General features: G+C 38.9%; 1 protein-coding gene across 3 annotated transcripts in view; it reads right to left on the bottom strand.

Moving 5' to 3' along the window:
• Positions 1 to 2,747: 2,747 nt before the first annotated feature.
• Positions 2,748 to 15,791, bottom strand: part of LOC140942896 (uncharacterized) — a 43,203-nt gene continuing 30,159 nt past the window's right edge. Inside the window, exons 22-30 of one of the 3 annotated variants that reach the window (XM_073391912.1) lie at positions 15,571 to 15,786; positions 14,998 to 15,113; positions 13,385 to 13,447; positions 11,934 to 12,078; positions 11,233 to 11,309; positions 7,877 to 7,942; positions 7,348 to 7,502; positions 5,952 to 6,078; positions 2,748 to 5,223 (exon numbers count right to left, since the gene is read on the bottom strand). In XM_073391912.1, the coding sequence (XP_073248013.1) occupies positions 5,047 to 5,223; positions 5,952 to 6,078; positions 7,348 to 7,502; positions 7,877 to 7,942; positions 11,233 to 11,309; positions 11,934 to 12,078; positions 13,385 to 13,447; positions 14,998 to 15,113; positions 15,571 to 15,786 (1,142 nt within the window). In that variant the 3' untranslated portion in view covers positions 2,748 to 5,046. Of the gene's footprint in view, positions 5,224 to 5,951; positions 6,079 to 7,347; positions 7,503 to 7,876; positions 7,943 to 11,232; positions 11,310 to 11,933; positions 12,079 to 13,384; positions 13,448 to 14,977; positions 15,114 to 15,570; positions 15,787 to 15,791 lie in introns of those variants that run through there. The other 2 variants (XR_012166580.1, XM_073391913.1) reach the window with 2 other exon arrangements.

Here is a 15,791-nt window from a genome sequence, read left to right as displayed (position 1 = left end):
TACGCCATACTATCCCTCAGGAAAAATGGGGGACTACTCGTAGTCTATAAAAAGGAGGAAGAATGGCAGGGACGACCTCTAGGTGTCCGTTTTAAAGAGGTGACCTTCTTATAGAGGTGTGACCGTTAAATAAGAGGTGACTGTACACAGTTAAGAAAATCTCATTGTAATAGCTAGAGGCACCAGGATACCTACATTTTCTAATTAACATTCTATTGTTGTAAATACCGTTTTAACAAATGTATGAGTGAAATGATTGACATGACATTTTTTAAAAACTACAGCTATTTTATGTAAGTTGAACTGTTGACAGGTCCAATAAATATTAGTACTATGTTTATCTGATTTGTTTGGTTAAGTAAGAGATAATACCATTTCACCCCAGTACTTTCTGAAATGCTTTTGATACGATCAAGTCTTTAGATAAAACTGGTACGGGAACTAAATCCTCTTGATGAGAGAGTGACTCTCACAGCCCAATACGTCTTACGATTAAAGTCTTTATTATAAGGAGACTTACTCTCTTCACAATATTTTTCTTCTTTTAACTTCTAAGCTTTCTTCTTCAACTTAACCTTCATTGATCTTCAACAGTTCTGTACTTCTTCCTTTCTCCTCTCTAAAAACCTACTTCTCCACGGCTCTTTATTTATTTGTTTGATAGTCATTGATAATAGGTTTACATATATAATTGCGGAGGATGTATCTGCCAACAAAAACGAGTCACAAAACTAGCTTATGCTGCCTTAGTTAATTACTAAAAAGGTCGAAATGTTCATTTAAAAGATAAGTATCTTCCGAGGAACGTCAAGTTTGGAGACAAGATGTCCCACTCTCAAAAAGCACGCTGTTAATATTTATGTTTCTGCATGCAAAGCTTATTAGTAAATTGGCTATTCATCATGTTGCATTTTTAAAGGTAAACACTTAGAATGTTCTAGAACCTTAAAAGCTTATTGAGCGGATATTTATCGAACTTTCATTAACTTTCCATATATCTTCAAAATCGCGGAGATAAGTCCTGTAACAAAACACTCCGTGAACAGAGCCACTTCAGCAAATTTATCCTGCAACAAAGATTATTCACAAGGACTGCTGATAGTTTATAACTTTGTATTTCTCTGGTCGATAACGTATTGCACGATACTTGCACAAACGCAGTATTAAATATTGATGTTTAGGTACTTTCTACCATTGATGACTTGATACTGTCTTCATCTTGTAACAGGACGCGGCGGTCAGCAAGCAGGAACGAGAAACATTCAAAGATTTTCCAAAGCAGTTTATTCGACGCTCAAACTCATCAGCAATACAGCGAAAATAAAGTAAACCAAAATAAAAATAAACTGGAACAGCTAAAAGACTTTAGTAAAATCCAACTATTGGTCTATTATCAATCCTGCGTTCTGATTGATTGAGCTCTTGACTCAGAGCCCATTCGGGCTCGAGGAATAATTGTTAAATACCTTGTTAGAAGCAAGTTCACAAGCTAACATGACCGCTGTTCCTTCAGTTTGATCTCAAGAACTCAACTGAATTTCGGCTAAAACGTGCCTCTATCTATACGAGAGTATCAAGCAAGGAACAAACAATTTTGGGCGTAACAAAAACAGTAAGAGCTAGTGAGGGTTGTTCTGCCAAACCAACTTAACCACAGTAAAACAGACCGCCAGGATATCCTTAAGTTTATCCCACTATCTTAAAGCGATAAGGTAAATTAACTGATTAAAATAATCCGCCGAAAAGTAACCACAAAATTAATATCCGCTAACGCATTTTGGCAATCATGAGTGGATTTGCGGGCACACGTCACGTGCAATCGTTCCTAAGCTATGCATCAGGGCTTGCTAAATCAAACCGGACAATTCCTAAGTTCAAAAATGTAAAAAGCAAAATAACAAAAAGTTGTGCGTTTTTAGATAAAATGAGAAGTGGTGAAATCATGGGTCTAGTGACCCTGTAACTGTTACGATCTCATTTTCTTCTTAGCACCAGCTCATATCGTAAATTATTTATCATTCAAAATAATTTATCCCCGTTTCTTATTGGCTCAAATTGCTCGGCTAATTCTTCACAACCCGCTCGCGTTGACCAAATATGGAGGACTTTTGCGATATCCGGAAAAATGACGTCAGTGGTACGGGCTATGCAAGAAAAAGGGACGGCACCGACAAGCCCTGGGGACAAGGTGGCGTTAGTTCTTTTGGTAGAGCTGGAACGGAAAATTTCACACGTTTTGCGATGAAGAAATAGCCGAAGTTCTGCCTGAAAAACATAGCAAGAACAAAAAAAAAAATGAATACTGGCTCGAAGTAACAAGATAAGTATGTTTTAAAGTATCTTGAATAGATAATGAAACTATCATTGGATTTAGCTCTCGTGGGTAGGTTTGGTTCGTTTTGGCCTGACAGCGACCAGAAAACTCTAAAAGGCGTTTTTCGGCAAAATTTCTAAGAGTGAATGGGTTTATGCAACATCGAGCAGTGATCAAGGGTCAATGTGAGGCAAATGAAGTTATGAAAATGAGAGTTGTAGACGCAAAAGCAGTGATAGAAGGAAATAATTAAACTTGCGCAAAAACGCGAGAAAATTAATAGGACGGTCGCGCTACAGTTTACTCGCTGGTAACCAGGCTTGCAGAGAATAACTTCATCGGCCTCGGTGGATAACATTCTCCTCGATCTGCCTAATTCTCCACATCATATGTAGTATTATTCAATATTAAAAGGAATACAATATAGTGGTAATATTGTGAACGTATTATTTATTTTTTCTACATATACTTGTACGATGGTAGTTAAAACTACGTCCTAATGAAGGGCCGAGAGTGACCCTACCCACAACAACAAGAACTAATCATTACTTGCCTTAATGGTGTACTAAATGGAGTCGGCTCATCGTGGTCCATTTCACTAGCGACGGAATGGCAGTCGCAGTAAGAGTACTTGGAATGACGTTGTGCAAATCAAAAATGTGAGTCGCAAGTGGCAGGTGGAATCATAGGTTTGACGCCATCGGAGTCGTAAGAATCAGAACGTTTCCATTTTCTTCCGACTCCGCTTGTGACAATTGTGACTCCATCGCTTACAATATGAACCCAATTAGTAAGATCTCCAAGTTTTTTTACGCCTCGAGTACGGGTACATGTACGAGGTTGTGAATTAACGTATTAGAATCCTCTTATAACAATGTGCTTTAGTATAACCTGTTTTAGCGCATACATGGAACCAAATACCATAATCTACAAAATCTGGTCGTACTATCCAGCATCTCAGATTATAAATCACAAATTTAAGACAAAGTGGAAGCCACTGTAAAAAACTGTATTTTACACCTTAATTGTTTTTTCTCTCATTTTTATCAAATTTTGTGGGAACTGTTAAGCAAATTAGATTTTTCGCTGATCAATTTTAGTTTTATTTCATACAGTGATCTTTTCAATTTTATTATTCGAGCGTTTTTAACATGACTCCCTCGCTCAAGACACTGGGAGACCATTCCCCAAATTTCCGAAAATCAGTAGTTGTTAATTATGATCTGGTGAAAACCTAGGTTGAGTAGTCCCACACTTTGTGATTGGTTTAGTTCTTCTCTTCAGCTTGCGATTTTAAAAATCTAGTTTTCCCTATGGTAAGCGGTATTGCAACGCTGTTTTACTAGATTATAACACCCTCCGCTTTTGATTACAACTCCATTTCCGACTCAGTTGCCAATGAAAACAGGCACAACAGTTGTCAACAGCAGTAAAAGTTGTTCTAGTGCGTAATTTGTCACCATAAGATAAAAACCCCAGTATTATTTTTCTATGGTACTTTATGTCGTAGATTATGTCTACGTTTTTGTTTCGCATAACCCATTAGGTGATCTTACACGAGACGTTTCGCAACGACGATTTTAAGCGCAACACAGCGTTGCAACATTGTTGCGACGTTGTTTCGAATTGTTACAACATTGTTCCAACATTGCAACGCTGTGTTGCGCAAAAAATCGTCGTTGCCAATCGTCCCGTGTAACATCTTCGAAGTAAAGAGAGTTAGCAAACTAAAACAAACAAACGACATAAAACGAGACGGCAAGCATGTAATGGTTTTGAGTTGTTCAACCGTAGGGCTTTCTACACTTTTTGTCTGGCTGAAAAATTTCGCGCTACTTTCTCAACCACTGAGAAGTCATAAGGGCTCTCACTTAGATAATTGAGCAATTGATTATAATAATTGAGCAAATATTACTTACTTTATCGATGCATGAAATGTTTTTTTTTTTTTCACACATTGATAAAGTAAGTAGTTTTTATTCAATTATTATAGTCCTATCGCTTGTGAGAATTAATGTGAGGATCTGCGAGAAGTATAATTTTAATCAACAAGTAACCCGTTTCTCGCGCTCAGAGCCCCCTCCCAACAATGTACTTCACATTATGACAGCTTCATTTGGTTGTGTTTGGCAGGTGAGATTGGCATGAGAATTAATGATTTTGGTTTTGTTTATGTAACAAACTAATGACAACCTCTTTAAAATTCACACGTCCACACAAGATTCTAGACTACAATGCCTCTACAGGAAAGTTATAATGTTAGCTACTGAAATGAACTCAAAGTTTTAGATTTGTAAGAAAAATGACAAAAATCCACACGAGCATCCAGTAGGTTCGTTTTGTTGAAACCAAAAGACAGCGACGGAAAACTTGATAAAGTTGGCGGGGATTTCTTGAAAAGCAACAGTTTGAATTTGAGAAACCAAGAAGAGTCCGTTCCAATAAATACAACCAGCTAAAAATCCAGACAGGTCAAACAACTGAAAAGCTACAGAATATCTATTGAACGATACACTAAGCTTCTCCCTAAACCTTGTAAGGCATATTAGGTTAACTACAACATGCGTGTAGGCTTTCTTTTTAAAAAGTTTCCCTTCAGTAGAAGCTGATATTGAAAATTTACAGTCTCAGTAGCACTTAACAACATTTTAAAACGTAAACATGGAAACAACAACAAAGCAAAATGCCACACATTAGAGAATGTGGTCTTGTCTCAAAAGGGCAATTAAAACTTAACAATTTTCAGATTGCTCTGAAAGGCAAATCGGCAGATGACGTATTTCCAGCATATAAAAACTTGGCCTTTTCTTAGGGTCTTCTAACCAACAGCTTTCCATAACCTCAAAGATCTTCGGTGGACACTTCTCGGGGCAACCAAGTCTTCGTCCATCTGCCAGAAATCTAATGACCTGTGCGCAATACAACAATCGACAAAAAACAATGTTTGTGGACTAAAATCAGCATTATCATGATTTGTGATTGGTGGTGTTCGATCCGTTTTTTGAGTTTCTCTGTTTCAAGGTTCGTTGCTTGTGATCTTATTGTGACCAAAACCCGATGTTAATATTCCAAATATTGTTGATAGATTTCATCCCTGGACTTCAGACTTCCAAATTTCCATCAGGCAATAATAATGAAGAGTCAGATTAACTTTTGAGATTGTAAAAGTGCGATAAAGTGCCGTGTGCTAGCAGAGCTTTCTTTCCCACATGCCTCTTACCTTGTACAAGACGTTGGCATGGCAGACATTCGCCTCGCTTCGCTTGTTTACTTGCCTTGTTTACGTTAGCACTTATTGCGTGCCTATTGCACATTTGCGTCAAAACAAGCCGTTTCCATTACTCTATTTGGGCCACGCCCAAATAACTAGAAGCGACAAGAACCGTAAATATCCTCCCCAGAAACACTTGCCTCATTGGTCGCAGAAAACAATAACACCACATTCAGATTGTTTATCATTATTTCCACTGTTTTATGCTTAGGGTAGCAAACCAATTGGCTTTTCTCAATTTGGGGTGCAATAGAGATTAAGCTTAAATAAACGGGAACGCCTTGCGCAACGCGTTCACAGCCCCTCGCAACTGTGTTAGTACAGAATGGTACATCCAAATAACATATTCTCTTTCTTTCTTCTCACCTCTGGACTTGTCATACCCTCAAACGGTGTTTGAATATACGAAAAGATCTCCCACATAGTGACTCCAAAACTCCACACGTCACTTTTTGTAGTAAAACGACCTTCTAGTAAGCTCTCCAAAGCATACCTGAAAATAATTCCCAATGGAAATAAATGACGACTCTTATGATGACGACAGAGATACAATTAACCTGGCCTGGGGAGTCAGCCACTGGGCCTTGTGGGCCATTAACACTTTAGATTTAAGGCACAGGAGAGTAGCAGGGAGGGTATTCACAAGACCGATACTTAACCCGTAGCATAAAACACTTCCGAGTCTTCATACTACCCAGTCAATCCGAGAATTGCTCGCACAAGTACCTTAACTTAGTCCATTTATATACCTTGGTGGAGGGAAGGCAAAGTGGCGGAAAGGTTCTTGCTTAGGAAAACAATAGTTTGGCGTCAAATATTTGCCGTGCCATAGTTCAAAAACTCGACTCGCTAACCACTCAACTATCGCACCCCTACAGAGATAAGAAGGCCCGCCCTCAAATCTCGACGTCGATGCCATATCCGCCATATGTGGGTTTAGGTTACGTAAGGTAAGGTAAAGTAAAGCCTATATTTAAAGAGGGTAAACACGTGACAGTTATAATAAAACTGATAAACTTGTGGCCCTCCATAAGAGAAAAAAATCAAATATTAAAACACTTTTAAACTGTCATTGTCAAAAAGATAAAATTATCTTGGAGAGTATCACAAATAAAAACAAACAAAAATAGTATTTAAAACTAACTAGAGTCTTTGAAAGTGCTAATTATTTTAAAGATCTATCAACTATCTAAAACAACTAAAAGCAAAATGAACATTTTACTTACTTTACAATTTTACAGACTTAATATAAAAGGCTACTTAACTGTTTAAAGATATTCAAAGTTTCCTGTCTCTTTTTGCTTAGTAATTAAATTCGTGTACAATTTCTTTTAAAAAGATTGAACATTTTTCACCTTCTTTACCTCAACGGACAGTTCATTCCAATTTCTAATTGTTCTCACGCCAAAAGTTCGGCTTCCTTATGTGTTTTTTTTTAAACAGGACAATAAAAATTTAACTTTGAAAAACGAGTGGATCTGTTATGAAATTCAGAATTTGTCTTTATTATAGAATTAATGTAATCTGGAGTAGTATCCTCTAGTCCCTTATAGTCTCTAGGTTGTTGCTGGTTGTCGTCCTTCCTTCGAGAGGTTTTTTATCCGGCCAATGCTAAACGCACGAACACTTTCAAACGAGCGTTTCGTTGGTAAAGAAAAGTTACGTTTACATTTTCTAACATTGTTCTACGGTTTATGACTTAATATTACTTAAGATCTCATTGCGGGATTAAATAGGCTTTCAAATAGCGAGATTTAATTACCACTTCACAGGTAAAAACCGTGTTTCGTTGGATTCCTCCATTTTGTAGTAATCCTGTAATCTGGATAATCCGAAATCACTGATTTTCACCAAATCCTCTCTCATGACTAGGATATTACGAGCAGCGAGATCTCTGTGCAACAACGATTGATCTTCCTGAAGCAAAAGTATAAAAAGTATGATAATTTTTTAATGTGAAATGACAAGCCCCAAGTGGGTATTTTCTAGTAAATTTCGTATATCAATGTACACTTCCACCCATACCAAAAAAACTGTCTTTTTTCCCAGAAAACTGCAATGCGATAAAGATATAGGAGAAAAGACAAATCTGCAACTTTCGTGTTCAAAGACGAGTGACATGTTTTGTCCATTTACCCAAGTTAGCAGTTTTTAAATTAACTTTACTTTTAAGAGGTTGCCCAAATTTTCTTGATTTAGAAATCCCTGTCCCTAAATCCAGGTTCGATCCTGAAAGTAATAGCTACAAAGGTCTGCGTCAATGTTCTACGTTTGTTCAAATTGAGGCATACCAAGTATCGCATTCCTTTGCATATCTGCATGCAAAAATCAAGAAGTTGTCGCGTTCCCAGTATTTTCTGAAATCAGAATAAGGAAAACAAAAATTAAAAACTTATTTCTCACAAGCATAGTACGTTTTTTGTTTAATTGTAAATGTTACGGGTTAGTTTGCTTTCATAAGGAGTTTATTAAAGTTCAAGAAGCGGGTTATGTTATTAAAGTCAAAAATGCAACTTTTATTGAAGCTGGTCAACGGGAAAAATTCCCTTGGAGCGAGTTACAGCTTGTAACCAAGGGTCACAAGGGTCTGGCCATCTCCCAAACCTCAAGAACTATTTGTAGTATTCTTGCAATTCTCAGTAATGCGGTCTTCTGCACGTGCCCTGTTCTTACTATTATACCAACACTCTGAAGCGACTTATTCAGACCTTTAGGGATTGCTCCCAAAGCTCCAACAACAACCGGTATCGCCTGCACTTTTCGCATAGCCCACATCGTTGATATCCCACGTTTGAGATCTTGATATTTCTCAATGTTTTCACTTTCCTTTGAGTTTACTCTGCAGTCAGCTGGTACGGAAACATCGATTATTTTACAGCCTCTATCCTCCTTACACACGGCTACAATATCCGGTCTTTTAGCCTCTATTATGTGGTCGCACTGTATGTTATGTTTTTGTGCCAGTTTCTCTCATGAACTTACAATATGTCTGAAGGTCTCATTACTCTGCTAGCACATTCTACATTTGGGATCAACCTGCGACTTGTCAATGTTTGCTTTCGCATTATTTGTACGTATAGCTTGATCTTGTGCTGCAACAATGAGAGCCTCTGTTTCTCTCTTAACCTTTCCTTCTTTCAACCAAGTCCAGGTTTCCTCACTTCCTTGGTCTTCAGCCTCTCTCACAAATTGCTCATATAACGGTTTTTCTTTCAATTCTTGAATATTTTCAGTTCTTCTCCTCGCCTTAAAGCCAGCAACCGTTTCTTGACTCTCAACTCCTTCTCTCCTGACTATTTTTAATAGTTCCTCCTCACTGGATTGGACTTAACTTTCTAACGATAGCCTTGCTTGATTGACACAATCCTCTACCGATATCAGGCCTCTTGCACTGCCCTTTCTTGGCACATTTTAATGTTTTAATGTTTTAATGTCTTAAACGTCCTGCCACACTATCTCGGGGATGAAAGCCTCCATTCATGGTTAGCAACTTTCTTGTCCTGCGGTCTTAATCCTGACGTTCTGGTTTCCTCCATTTAAATATCTCCCGCATATCTGACAAGTGACACTGCACAGGTGTTTATAGCTTGTAACAATTTTCCACCATTCAATTTCGAGTGAGCAACTTTTCTGCCTCGTCGCAAGTATTCCTTCCCAATTTTGTCCAGTCTCAGCAGGTAGTGTAATCCCTTCTCACTGTTCCAGCTCACCAAGTTTCAAGACCAAGACAACGCACTTTTCGATGCCAGTTTTCATTCTGATGTCGTTGCTGAATATTCTCACTGCCTGTATCAGCGAGTCCAATTGGCTCTCACTTCTTGGATAAAGCTTTAGATCATCCATGAAGAGAGGGTGGTTGATTTTTGTCTTGTTTGCATACATGTATCCGGCTTCACACTTCCTGAGGATGAGGGTCAAGGGGATCATGGAGACCACGAAGAGGAGTGGGGACAGGAAATGCCACTGGAAAATGCTTCTTTTGATGAAGACACTTCCTAGACTCTTCCCATATGATGTAAGTTCCGTTTGCCAGCCATTCATGGAGTCTTTCAGTAACGTCGTAATTTTCTGAGCAACACCAAATAATCCTAGACATTCAAGAATACCGGGATGTGGAATCTTGTCGTAGGCCTTCTTATAGCCAATCCAGCCCATTTCAAGATTCTTCTTACTAGATTTGGCCTCTCTTAGGACCATTTTATCAATGTAAAGCTGGTCATTTGTTCCTTGGGAGTTTTTCCTACAACGTTTCTGCTTATCGGATAGCGCATTCAACATCTAAGGATTCGTAGAGCTTGTCAGATATTATCCCAGTTAGCAGTTTCCGCATAACAGAGTTGTGGGACGTCAGGTTCCTGCTGCTGCGCCATTCTCCAGGTCTTTCATTATAAGAACTGTTCATCCCTTGGTCATCCACCTAGGAACACTCCCATAATCTAGGTACTACTGGAGCTGGTTTACGATACTGTGATGTAGGCCGGTAGACTTCTTTATCCAAACCCCTGCACCATATCAGGTCCTGGTGCCTTCCAGTTTAGAACTTTCTTTAGAAACTGTCACTATGCCTATAGTGATAGACAACTCTGCTTGCTGCGGGAACTCCACTTCCTCTTTCAACTTCTTCAAACACTCTGCATCCCTCTCATGTGTTGATTCTAAACCCCAAATACTCTCCCAAAATTGTTTGGCTTCTGAATCAGGTGTCAGTTCAGATTTGTTTCTGTCTCCATTTCGCTCCACATAAAATTTTCACTGATCTGTCTAAAACGGTCTGTTTTGATTGAATAGTTTGTTTCTCTTCTCATACCTTTGGATCTTGTATTCTTTTTGTGCCAGTTTCAGGAATTTTGTTATTATTATTATTATTATTATTATAAAATAAAAATAAAAAAAATTATTATTATTATTATTATTATTATTATTATTATTATTATTATTATTATTATGATGATGATCAGCACTGTACAACGCACGAATACACAGAAAATTAATCACATAGCGCGGAAAGCGTAACCCATGTTGCCCTACAAGAATTCCTAAATCTTAACAACAAGTTTTAAAGAACACTTCAAAAACTCAGTGTACCTATATCTGATAAAGACACGGCTAAACTTTACGTCCAGTTTTTTAGACCAAAATAACCCCAGATCTAAATATTAGTGCAAGAATTAGTTGATCTATATCAGAGATTTGAAGCCGTTCAAAAAACTCGCAGTCGTGTATTATCATACAATCCTGTTCTTTTTTTAAACTACGTAAAAAGCCTAAAATTTATACAAGCTTAAAGCTAATACCACCCTAAAATAACTCTTGCCATCAGGGTTCCTTGGCGTAATAACTTTGACTGTGCGGGCAATGTCCAAGGGGCTGGACAGCATAGCCTTCTGCATCCTCTTTAAAACATCACTCGATCGCGCACCAAAGATCTTATTCATCTCGACATCCAGCTCCGAATGGACAGTGGTCACAGGTGTTAAAAAATTGTGTAATATTGAAGGAACAGAGGATGGATTGTTGTAAAGTTTATGTACCAATGAAAAATATTAAATTGAACAGCGTTTTCGAATAGTGAGAGCCGATCCTGCTTTGCTAAAGAAGACAAATTAAAAGTCAACTCTAACGATAGCTTTGGACAATTCACACATACCTTGTTTTCCGGCAAATAATCACAAAGAGCTCCCAGAGGGGCGAGCTCTGTAACCAGCATTAACTCCCCTTTTGAATCTAAAACGAAATACAAAGACTTGATGGTAATAATAATAGATAATATCAGTTGCTTGCAGTAACGAGTCCGCGGACCGGAATTAGGGGAGTATAAATGTCATATACTAGGTGAGGCTAGGGATATTGCAACTAACTTCAGCCAATTTTTCAAGTTGAAAGTTAGTTCTGGTGGCATTTGATATCGAGCAACTTAAATGTTTCTCCCAAAAGCTGTAACCGCCGTTTATCAAGAAAGAAATCTAAGTCTAGCTCCGTCTTGAGCTTTTAATAATCTACAGTCCATCATCGGTGGTGGGGTGGGCGGCGACCAGACAAAACGTGGGATATCGATAAAGGTGAGCCATCTTACACTTGCGACCATATCATTTATACCCTTGGAAATAATACTCTTTCAATCGGTGACGTTCCACTGTTAAACACCAGCTGCTGACCAGATTCTACATTTCGTAGACTGCGAGCAGTCCCTCAGGATGGTTGCGCGAGCGCTCTTTCCAGTCCTACTGCTCTCAGTCTACACATCGCGCGTCCTTCCGCGAACAGGATACAATTGTTCAATATTTGTCGATTTTCCCGTTGTTGCCATCAGTATTTTGCACATGGGTATAAGAAGAAGCAAAAAGATACCTTTGGAAACCCCACGAAGTTCTATAATGAATAGACATTTTTGCTTCGACGCCAGCTCAACCATGTTCTGAACTTCTTTGACAAAGTCATTGGAGCTCTGCAGCGTCGCATCCGGTTTCAGCACTTTTACTGCAACCTCCTCTCTCTGTAAGGGAAATATTACATCACCTATGATGGCTCTGCTAACTTTTTTATAGTTTTGTCTTTTGACTTCTCGAAAGCCTTTGACTGCGTTTCCCAGAAAGTAGTTCTTGATAAACTTAAGAAAGTGCCTGATATTAACCCTTACATTGCTAATTGAGTAATTAATTCTTTGATAGATCGTCATCAAGGGGTATGGGTGGACGATGTCATAGCTCTATTTCTGTCTGTTAATCGAAGTGTGCCTCAGGGAACTGTTCTGGGACCTGCACGTTATACCATCATGGTTAATGATACAAGTTCCACCACCCAGAGTACATTGATAACTAAATAGCAGATGCATTACATGTAGTATACCCGTTGGGGCTAGTGATATTGATGGTGCCTCTGAGGAGGTAGAAAATGTTAAAACCTGGACAGAGGAGAATTTGAAGAAGCTTAACCTAATTAAGAAGAAGGAACTTCTCATCAAGGGAAGAACAGCCTTGCCCCCTCCTGAGCTAAACGTGTGTCATACCTGAAGCTCCTAAGAGTAACATTTCAGGTTAGTCGTTTTGATGATTTGATGGCAAGAGCTCTAGGACGTACGCATACCCTTAGTGTGTGTAACGGTAATGGTTACAGTGTATCTCACCTTCGTAACCTATTTAAGTCTCTCATAACGTCACTTTTTATGTACTGCATCCGAGTTTGGGATGTCGCTACTTATACTTAATACTTGAGTCAGATTGATAGGTTACAGAAAAGGGCATTTAGATTCTGGTAAATTCAACAAGTAACACCGATCCAACTGGTTGTTAATGAGAGGGATTTAGAGCTGCGGAATTTTATTATGGGTAATCCTCGCATTACCTGCAGGATCGTCTCCCCCCTTCAATAAAGACCATTATTTACGTATTATTTATTTACGAAGTAAATACTACTCGACACCTTCTAATTTCTGTCGCATCTTGCGCTGTCATCATCCGACCGAGCTAAAATGGGTACACAAAAACTTTTTTTTGCACTATTTTTGCAATATTTTTAATGTGGTTGGAGATTGTTGGGTAGCCATTCAAATGAACCTCCTTAGGTTTGCAATGACGAAGGGTAACCCTTGGAAAATCAGCTTATTAAACTTTTTACGGTGGCAAGAAGCCTTAATCAACCCAGGTTATAAAATCAAATCAAAACATTTCTTTCACTCTCTCAAAGACGCAGCGGCACATCTTCCTTAGAAACCAGCCACTTCATTCTATTGTGGAGCACAAAATTGACCCTGCTATTTTTTCAAAATTCGGTCACCACTGAGGGTAAAATAATCAACTTACTCTTTGTTTTCTCCGGTAGTCTGTGTAAACCCTGGAGGCTTTCATTACTTTTCCAAAGTGTCCCTAAAAATGTTTAACAAAAATGATAAATGCTTCAAAACAATTCTATTCATTTTCACCAACAAAATATAGTCAAAGATCTACTAACGGCAACCTCCATGCAAATAGGCACCACAAAATTTTTGTCCCTGCCACCACCACATACGTTTCACTGTTACCAAAATCTTCACATAACAACCACCTCTGCACAACAGCAACGATCAGCCTTTCATTGTCAAATTATAAACAAAAATAACCACTACAGTATGTGGTCCTTGGTCCGCGCAAGTCGCCGATGCCCTTGGTCCGCGTCTTTTCCGAAAATGATAAAATATTTCGTCAAGAAAAAAAATACGTTGAATAATGAAAGATATCGTGATTTACTGATTAGCATTCTTTCATATGACGAAGTTTCAGCCTTCTTGCTGCGGGTGAAGACGCGAAATTAAAGTTTGTTGACAGGTAGGTTAATTTGTCTTCCTTGAAGTTTGGATTTTTGCGGCACCGTAAATTACGTGGTCATGTTTACTTAGCCTGTGAATAACTAAAACGCAACGGGAAGACTTGCCTTTTTGCAGAACAGGTTTTCAGATCAACTTATTTCTGCTGTTGGAAGCATATTGCTGTAGACTCTGAATTTTTTGTTTTAGCGACTCTTGAAAAATATCACCAAATTTCGCTTAGCGGTCCTTGGTCCACGGCCTATGACCTTCGTTGAATAAAACTTCCCAAAGTAAAAAGCGACGGCCTTTGTTTTCGAACAATGTTTTGAAAGTCGTCCCTATACATGTCTACAAGTTCACTTCTTTAATACCTCGAGTACATACAGAGTTTTTGGTAATTATTTTCGACCGCGCTAAAAAGCGCTCGTCGACGCTCGTGTGGGAGACTCGAGGAGACTGTTGTCTGAAGTCTTTGAAAGAAAAGCAGATTATTTTATGTTCACAACATCTTCCGAAAAAAACTGTAGCTTAATTGCATCAAGAAAAGAAAAAACTACAAGAAATACTGTGAAAATCACGTTTTCGTGTGGAAACTATAACATTTTTACGTTTTTATCGTGCTGCTCACCTGAGACGCGGACCAAGGACCAGATTCGCGGACCAAGGACCATCGAAAACGGTCACCTTTTTGCGAATTCCGAGCAAAATATTTATGTCTGGAACTTGAAATTTCAGGATTATCGACAGGAACATAAAGGCTATCTTCAGGGAGTATTTCAGCTCGTTACATGAAGATTCGGGTAAGATATTCAAGTTAATGACTTTTACACGCGGACCAAGGACCACATACTGTACGCAATGGCCACCTGGACATCCCGGTACCACCATTTATCTCATGAACGGAATAACAGAGGGTCCTGTAATTGCAGGGAAAAAGCTAATGATAGTAGTAGTAGCGTAATCGCCACTTAGCTCTGAGGTAGCTTTAAATCAGTCTATTAGGGAATGATATCATAACGGTGCCTCTAAAACGGCCATCTCAACGCGAGAAAAATAAAGAGAAGAAAATATGTTCTCTCGGCGCTGGCCTGTGTGTAGAGACTGTACTTACCACGTTACCAAACGTCTCACCTGGCCAAGAGAGCCTCGTAATTGCAGCTCCTCACGTGGAATTTGGAGGTTAGAAGGAATCTTATCCATATCAAGTTGAATGGTTGGCGACTGGTCTCCGCTCGAACTGAACGAACCTAGTGTAACGATAAAAGTTACCTATGTCCATCATAAAGCGCGTTGCATCATACGCTGGTACTGGCTAGAGATTGGCTTTAGTGTGAAGTGTGTTTATTACCAGGGGGAAGGTGTTGGTGATCTCACTCTTCTCCCGCGATTAACCCTAACGAGGTACCAGCATTCAATTGTCACGGCCGGGAAATATATGATTACAATAGTGTTGAGAAGTTTGTAGCAGACAAATAACATCAGAAATTCTGCAAAAAGGTCAATTGCTTGATGTTGGTAGAAAAAGGAATCCGGGTCAACGTAGCATCTTAGAAATGCGAATGACCATATCACCCGATTTGAAGGATTTTAATGGAAGCTGTTGGGCTGGGAAGAGAGTTTGAACAACCTACTGACAGAGACATGCAATTTAGAGATGACAAGTCAAGCAGAAGAATTAGCGTTATGATGCAAAATGTTACATACCAGTTGTTGATTTTCTTCTCAACACTTCGTCAACCGTTTCACCGACGGGCCAGATTCCTTCTGAAGATGAAGACTGGTTAGGATCACTTCGCTGTTCTTGCTCTTCTGTCTGAGGTGTTGGCTGATACCCATTGCTGATAGCTCTGATATTTCTGGGGTGTTGTTCATTACGAATGGAATCATCAGTTGCCAAATCTTGTGTTTTATGAGTTATATCTACA

The sequence above is a fragment of the Porites lutea genome, chromosome 7 (assembly GCF_958299795.1).
Source record: "Porites lutea chromosome 7, jaPorLute2.1, whole genome shotgun sequence".
NCBI classification, from domain to species: domain Eukaryota; kingdom Metazoa; phylum Cnidaria; class Anthozoa; order Scleractinia; family Poritidae; genus Porites; species Porites lutea.
Note: the sequence above shows the minus strand (reverse complement) of the source record. Positions and strands in the feature narration are given on the sequence as shown.